The sequence below is a fragment of the Mandrillus leucophaeus genome, unplaced genomic scaffold (assembly GCF_000951045.1).
Source record: "Mandrillus leucophaeus isolate KB7577 unplaced genomic scaffold, Mleu.le_1.0 Scaffold174, whole genome shotgun sequence".
Classification (NCBI taxonomy): Eukaryota; Metazoa; Chordata; class Mammalia; order Primates; family Cercopithecidae; genus Mandrillus; species Mandrillus leucophaeus.
Genome location: NW_012101743.1, coordinates 4196427 through 4205066, shown reverse-complemented (window position 1 = coordinate 4205066; position 8640 = coordinate 4196427). Strand labels below are relative to the sequence as shown.

General features: G+C 42.6%; 1 protein-coding gene across 3 annotated transcripts in view; it reads left to right on the top strand.

The window, feature by feature from the left end:
* The window catches only part of TMEM255A (transmembrane protein 255A), a 52095-nt gene that overhangs the window by 40362 nt on the left and 3093 nt on the right, over nucleotides 1-8640 (top strand). For all 3 annotated transcript variants that reach the window (XM_011977183.1, XM_011977181.1, XM_011977180.1), the window contains one exon: nucleotides 1961-2104. In XM_011977183.1, the coding sequence (XP_011832573.1) occupies nucleotides 1961-2104 (144 nt within the window). The remainder of the gene's footprint in view (nucleotides 1-1960; nucleotides 2105-8640) is intronic.

Genomic DNA, 8640 nt, shown 5'->3' with positions numbered 1-8640 from the left:
TTGTCTCACAATGTAAGTCCCAGAATTCTAACAGAAATACACATACACACACACACACAAACACACACTCCTATATGTGCACACAAATAGAAACAGGGCCCACATTTATTGTAAAATCAGATTTATTGATTTAAAATATAACCAGACCACTATTTTGGGCCATCTCTTTTGCCCCATCCCTGACCAAGTTTTCACTCCATTCCCCTCCCTCTTCTTCCTTCTCTTGTTGGCTTGTCCATTTTCTCTATATCCTCTACCCCCAACTCTCTTCTCTTCAGAGACTTTCCTATACCCATTTAATCTTACTCTCATGTTTTTTCCGTGTTGCCTTCTCTATAATAGTCAACTTCCTTTCAAATATTGTCTAGACCCTTGGCCTTGCTGAACACACAAAAACTTTTATATAGTTTACATTGCATGATTGTTTCTCCGCAGTTAGGCTTAATTCATTTAGATAGAAGAGCTAGTTTCATTTTGCAAGAGCTGGAGGGTGTGTTTTTAATGGATAGAATGCCAAGGGAACATGATTTCTGGTACTTCCCGAGAGATAGAATTCCTTTTCAGAATTCTGGTGGAGAGGTAAGGGCATTTCTGAGTGCTCTCCTCTATAAAGCAAGCCAGCCCTTGGAATGATCAAGATCTCAGCCCTCTCCCACACATTAAAGAGGCTAACAAACATTTATCTGGCTGTCTGTGAGCTGCATTATAATGACTGAGGTTTGTAGCTCTTCAAACCTCCTAGAGATGTAAACAGTAACCCACTCCAAGGAAGAGAGCAACAGAACTGTGTTGAAACTTGCTGGAAGGGAGTTTCCCCCTGCCAACACCCTAACATGGTTGCCTTTGTGACTGCCAAAGCCTGCCTACACATTTTCATCACTTGAGAGGAAGCTTCTGCTTCTCTGTTAATGTGCTGTAGATATGTTCCAGAAGGAAGACACACTGATTTTTCAGACATCTGTCAATTATACACATGAATGGAGGAGGTATCAATGACATGGAAGATGGAAAAAACATTTACCCCACACCTTGACCCATGTGGCACAAAGCAGTCCTACTTGGGAACTAATGAGTAGTGGTAACTTCCTTTAGCAGTGCTTTGGCTCTGATGAGAACAGGGCCTCCATTCTGGACAAGATTATTTTTAACCCATAAAGGGCTACACACACCACCATGTTGTGAAAAGGATATAAAATTATGTCTGCATCATTTTATTTGCCAAAAAAAAAAGGGGGGGGGATCAATATATTCTTCTTGGTCTTTCATGGCTTCTGTGCACTGCTAGAATTTTGCCTCTACTCTACAGGGCTGATGAGAAATGTCTTCAGCAGAGCCCCTTAGCAAGGTTGGGATCTCTAAGAATCCTTACAACTTTTACAAACTCTTTGTGATTGAACACACTCTGTCACAGCAAGAACACTAGCTTGTTCAGCCTTGTCTATTTGATGTTTTGCATTTTGAGTCTTATTTTTTTCTTTTTAATTCTTGTTTTTTAAAATCACACAAATAATTTCAACTTTTCTATAGGTTTAAATGTTTCAAGTTAAAAAGTTTGGGGAAAATGACACAATACAAATTAGTTGTAAACACTTTGACATATATAGCAGAAAATTAAGAATCCCTATATACCTCCTAATTCTACTACTCTCCCCAGAGATAAATCACAGTTAACAGTTTGCTATGCATCTTTCCAGGTTAATTTCTTTGCACTTACAAACGTACATACATGTATAATTTTGGGGGTCTTTTTTTAAAGCATAAATTGAAATCATGCTATATTAATATAACATAATGGCTTTTAAACCATAAAAATATATCCTGGACAACTTTCTCTAAATAGGTCCACATCATTGTTTATCAATAGCTGCATAGTATTCCATAGTATAGATGTACCAAGTTTATTTAACCATTCTCCTAGTGACGACTGTTTATGTTGTTTCTAATTTGTGTTTTTCTACAGAACCCAACTCTCCCAGCACTGAACTGCTCTGTTGAAAATACCCATCCAACAGTTTCTTACTATGCTCATCCCCAAGTGACATCCTACAATACCTACTACCATAGCCCTCCTCACCTGCCACCATATTCTGCTTATGACTTTCAGGTATGTTTTGGGAGAAAAAGAACTCTCTATTACCCTTGCTCTCACTCATGCTGTCTTGTTCTCTCCCTAAATTCGATTATGGAACCTTTCCATTGTCTGCATATGTATGAGGTAGCCATGCATCTCCCTAATGGCCAGAAGCCTGTGGATGCTAGCTTAAGGACTATGTAGGCAGGCAATGATGGCAGAGATGGGCGGGTGGAAACTGCCCAAGAGAAGAAACAGAGAGATGGAAGAAAAGGGGAGAGAGGGAGGTAGGATCAAGGTATCCCAAATTGCCTTGAACCACACCAAGAAGATAAGCTAGTTGGGAAATGGCAGCTCATTTGTACGCTACCATGGACTCCTGTGCAACAGTGGCTTTTTCCATTCGTCTGATATGGGGAGAGGCCTAATCCTGTTACTTAATACAAGGGCATTCTGAGCCACACAAGGGTTTGAATCAAACCTGTAATGAGGAAGATGTCCCACTCTTTTTCTCCAGGCTTCCTAACTAGGACTACACAGAGCAATACACAGAGTATTTTTATAACACCCCTCCCCTTTTGCCCTGTTATCATGTAGGTCAGAAACAGCGTTACCAAATTTGCACTTTCCCCTTTTCCTTTTGAACTGTGACTACTAGTTGAAAAACAGAACCAAAAAAAGGCACTTAGTTAAAAGGAATTCATTGTATGCAGAACACTGAACTAGACGCTTTGGGCAAACAAGTGAAATGGTCCTTTAGGTATGTACAATGATTATAAACCCTTGACCACAGAAGAGCAAGGTCACACTAAAATCTAGTTAATTCAAACTTTAGTGACCGAAGGAAATACCTTTTAAGGAAGTGAAACTCATAATAAATTTGCTTCTATTGATCAAGAGACCATGAATGTTCCATGGGGACATAAAATTATGACTATCTGGGGGTACTCCAATTAACCAGCCAGTTTGGCAATACTAAGCCGTTGGGCAACCTAATTGCAACTTCAGTTTGGCAAAATAATTGAAACTTAAAAATCTGATTAAGTTGAATAAAGTGTTGTTGTGTTTGGTTTAGATACCATTCAGAGAGGTCTGTGGTTCTATAATGCAACAATAATACATATAGTGTGAACATGCACTTTTTCACTTGTATAAAATATAGTACTAGTTCAAAAAGGTATCCATTAACCCATTTATGCCAGAGGTTGCAGATTTTTTTGTGTAATAAATCAGACTTTGGCGATGACCTTGAGCAGGAGGATATAAATAACTCCCACAAGCTTAGTGTTCCAGTAATGGGACACTAGGCATAAATGGGTTAAAGCTTAGAAATAAAATGATAAAATTCGTTCTAAAGCCTACTGTGTACACAGGTAGACAACCCAGGTAACTTGTTACCCAAATTGGTGGTATAGATTGGAAAACAAAAATATGTTCAAGAAGGGAATAATTTCAATAGTGACTGAGGCAACAAGGAATTCTTTAAAAGAATGCAGGGATGTTGAAGCTAAAACAAGGAGGGTCATCATTCTCTTGGGGTCCCTACAATAAAAAGTCATCCTGAAATAGAGGAGCCACACATGGGTCTAGCCCAAGAGGCCTCCTCTACTTTTATATCAAAGCAAATTACATTGATTTCAGGAATTTGCACTTTATAATGAACCCTTTAAGTAGGGACAATAATACATCTGGTGATGGTTACCACAAATTATAAGATAGGAAACCTCTCTTTTGGGTATGGAGCCATCACTCCTCATTCAAATCCTACCCCAGAAATGAAAGCAAGATTAAGAATGCCAGCAGTGACTTGGATTGTTGGTTTCAGTTCAATGAATGTTTACTCTGTGTTCCATGTGCCACATATTGAGCCAGGAGCTGTGGAAATAGAAATTAAATGAGACAGCCCCTGCATTAGTCTAGGGACTTGGGGGTTGGTGGTCAGGGGACAGCAGTGGGGACAAAAAGTAAAGAAAACATTACCCAGAATGCTATGGAAACCGTATACCTAACCCAAAGAAGGGATCCAGATTTAGCCACTTAGTCCAAACCTAGTAGCAGGGACTTCAGGGATTGTAGAAGCCTCTCCATTTTTTTTTTTTTTTTTTTCCTTTTAAGACAGAGTCTCGCCCTGTCGCCCAGGCTGGAGTGCAATGGCACAGTCTCGGCTCACTGCAACCTCCACCTCCTGGGGTCAAGCAATTCTCCTGCCTCAGCCTCCCAAGTAGCTGGGATTACAGGCATGCGCCACCACACCCGGCTATTTCATTTTTTTGTAGCTTTTGTAGAAACAGGGTTTCACCATGTTGGTCAAGCTGGTCTTGAACTCCTGACCTCGTGATTCACCCACTTCGGCCTCCCAAAGTGCTGGGATTACAGGCATGAGCCACCACACCTGGCCCACCCTTACTTTTTAATAACAGCTACTATTCACTGAGTACTTACTATGTACTAAGCATTGTGCTAAGTGCTTTACCTATATCATCATTCAGTCATTTACCTCTTTGAGAGAAGTACTCTTGTAATTGCCATTTTTAAGATAAGATGACTGAATCATGGAGAGATTAAGTGACTTCACCAAAGTCACAGAGGTGGTAAGTGAAAGAGCAAGGATTTATATCTAGGACTGTCTGATTCCAGAGATTGGGTTGGGGGATTTTTGAAGTTGTGAATCTAATTGGAGCACAGATCTTTTCCCCAGTTAATTTTGGGATATTTATACTTTCTACTGGTTTAAATCGTGGGCTTCCTACTCATGGTCTTCAGAAAGGGTCTCTTTACTCTTTGTTATTAAATTATTAAATTGATCCCCACTGAAAAAGGATGCCCTTCCTTCATGCATTCCTCAGGGGGGAATTCAGGGGCTGCTTGGACACTTTTTATATGTCTCCCACTTCTTTCCGTAGGCTCAAAATGTCTTTAGTATTTCCTGTTCGAAGACCTTATAATTGTATAGCCTAGGTCTTGAGGGGGTAAGATTTTAAGTGATTTCTCTCTAGGATTTAAATGGTTTCATTTTAGTATTTTAGTTTAGCTTTATTTTGCTCACCAAGTTTCATTCCCTTATAGTTTCATAGGCGAAAATACCATTCTTTACACAAGAAAGTCAGCCAGGCGCGGTGGCTCATGCCTGTAATCCCAGCATTCTGGGAGGCCAAGGCGGGCGGATCACCTGAGGTCGGGAGTTCGAGATCAGCCTGACCGACATAGAGAAACCCCATCTCTACTAAAAATACAAAATTAGATAGGCATGGTGGCGCATGCCTGTAATCACAGCTACTCGGGAGGCTGAGGCAGGAGAATCACTTGAACCCAGGAGGTGGCGGTTGCGGTGAGCCGAGATCACGCCACTGCACTCCAGCCTGGGCAACAAGAGAGAAACTCCGTCTCAAAAAAAAAAAAAAAAAAAAAAAAAAAAAGTCAAGAGGCCAAGAAACATCTGCTTATATTCCCAGATAAATAAAAAGCAGTCAGCAAATGCACTCCAGATCTGACAATAAAACCACCTGAAGCACAGACCCACCCCCAAAAGGCCAGAGCTGCCTCATGCACTTCTCATTGTAAAATGACCTAAGTTACAGTCAGAAAATGGACCTTTCTAGACTTTCTTCTGAACGACTTCCCATTTTGGTTATTTCCAAGTAGGACTATTTCTGTGACTTTGGGTTTGGTGATTTCAACTTCCTTTTGACCCTGAGGCTAATAGAAGGATGAGGAAAAAAGACTTATAATGTTTTGTTTTAACCCCTCAAAGTCATACCCTTATTGGGTAGCTGTCCAGTGAGGCAGCTTGGGAAACACTTCTTGTGGTCAGACATGAGCAAGGATTTGGGTCTGATCAGCTGGCCCTGAGGAAGTTTTGAGTGCTGAGCTTAGAGAAACTGGATTCTTTCAAGCACTGGGCTCCAGGGTGTCCTTGATTCTCAGGAACTCCCCATACTCCAAAGCAGGAAGGATATAAGCTGAGACTATCTTTGCCTCCTTGCTCATCTACCAACACTCATTTCTCTTGTCCTTTACACTATTTACCCACCAGCCCTTCAGCTTTAGCCAAGTAGTCCAAAATCTGTAGGGTACAAAGCATCAGTTTTTACTTCTGCTGGGAAATTAAACCCAGCTATTTATAAACCCCTCAAGGTTCCCAGCAATATTTCCCAGTCTGGCATACTGGGCCAGTACCCCTACTTTACTCTAACCATGGAATGGTCCCTTTCCCATCCATTTGGTGACCTGCCAAGTTTAAGCTTAAAACAAAAGTCTCAACCTATGCAATTCAAAAGTGCCTCTGTTTTTCTTTATTAAATCACGAGGGTACACTAGGTTTCACCCTAGCCACTAAAAGTTACTCATTATAAATTGGGCCCATTTAATAAAAGGATTGCTTTGATCCTAGGAGTGTACAGTTTATGGCATAGGTTGCTGAGAGCCTTAGAAAGCTGTTGTTGCTGTCACTCAACTTTTTCTTCCCCCCACCACCCGCCCTACGCCCCGCTGTCAAGTCTTTCCTTTCTTCCCCTCCTTTCCCTTGTTCCTGACTCACCCCTTTTTAAAAAATCTTTCTTTTATCCACTCTTCTCTCCATCTGTTCAAGCTTTGCTTCCGGGGGCAGAACAGAGAGGGAATGCACAGTACCAACAGATGCTGGATTTTACCCTTGGGATACAGCGTCTTTAGTAATTATCACCAGCCAGTTCCCGGGCTCTTTGTGAAGTCACTGTCCCACAAGGTTCCTGAAGAGAGAAGCATGCCCTGATGGAAATGCACATTGATCTTGAAGAGTGTGGGTCAGCCATCAGGCAGGCAGGAGGCAGGCTAAGGTGGAAGAGGAAAGCCATTTGTGTCCCTCAAAGGGTGGTGCTCCTCTTTGAGCACCATCAGCCTGTTGGTCACCCCAGCCTCTAAGAAGCAGCTCAGAAAGCTGGAGCTGACTAGGCCCAGCAGTAGGCTGTTTAGATGCTCTTTATGCTTGGTGGTGCACAAGGATTCAAAGCTCTGTTCTCCTGAGCTGTCCACAGCATTATTAAAGTCACACTCTCAGGCAGGAACCAGAATACACCAGGCCAACTCCCCAGTTGCGACAAAGCCAAATCTTTCCCAAGGTGCCTGCCTGTTGCTAGGAAACTATGCAGTGGTACTGTGGGCCTTTTCCCCCACTAAACCCCAACGGTGTGTGGACTGCAGCCAGTTAGCTCCCTAGCTCTGCCAGGAACCCTTCAATTTTATCCTTAAGACTCCCAGCATCCTCAAAGGGAAGTGAGAATCATGCCCCCCTCCCCCCCATACTTCTCAAACACAAAACTGAGAAGTGAAAACCCAAGGGCCGTTGTACCACCCCCTTTTATTATCAAAGTGTACAACTGCCACCCACAGCAGCTGCTGCCCACAGAAGCCTTTTAATGCCTCTCAGGACAGAACTGCCTTTAGCTTCACTTCAGGAAACTTGCCTCTCCCTTCTGTGGCTGGGAACACCTAAAACTGGCCTGCTGCCTCTCATGTCATCTCTGTAGTGGGATTTAGAGAGGCAGTGAGTGCCACATGCCCAGGCACAGAGATTCTTTGCCCTGGTGGGTTTTTGTTCCCCTCTCTGGTTAAGAAGAGAGAGTTCTTAGTTGAGGAAAGCAATAGAACAGGAGGGAGGGAGAGGAGGAGGAAGGGAGAGTTTGAAGGGTACAAGATGGAAAATCAGGAAATCACTATACTGATGTTTTAACAAAGGGTGTCTTCTTGGAGGGAGGAGAAAAATTGAGTTTTTAGGAAAGAATCTAGATTGTCTTGAGTCCACTGCCTCAGGTTGTTTTGCCTTTAAGGGCTCTCCAGGTTCTATGACCCTGCCATTTCTTCACTCAGAGTGAAATAATGGATGGGATTTGGGAGGCAGGGGATGATGGCAGCTATCATCTCTTCTCAGTCTTAACATTATGTGGTAAGGAAGATATTTCTGTGCCTCAAGCAAGGCTTTGAAATCTGGACATAGGTTTGTTTGTGTATTTATTTGTTGTTTTCGAGATGGAGTCTCACTCTGTCACCCAAACTGGAGTGCAGTGGCATGATCTCGGCTCACTGGAACCTCTGCCTCCCAGGTTCAAGCGATTCTCGTGCCTCAGCCTCCTGAGTAGCTGGGATTGCAGGCACCCACCACCACACCCAGCTAATTTTTGTATTTTTAGTAGAGATGAGGTTTTGCCATGTTGGCCAGGCTGGTCTCGAACTCCTGACCTCAGATGATCCACCCACCTCGGCCTCCCAAAGTGCCGGGATTACAGGCCTGAGCCACCACGCCCAGCCTAGGTTTTATTTTTTAAAAGCATGCCAAGTTCATCTACTATGCTCCTGAAATTGTATTCACTCATTCAAGATTTATCGAGCACCTATTACATGGCAAGTACTGTTCTGAGCTCTGGAGGATACAGCAACAAACACAACAGGCCAACTCTCCTTCAGCAGGGAACTCACTAGGGTCAAGGATATACATAGGCCAGGGAGAGAAAGGGGAAAATGACTCTTGCCAATTCACTGCATATTTTAAAAACTTCATTTCCATTCCTTTCCCAAAGACTAACAACCTTTCCCAA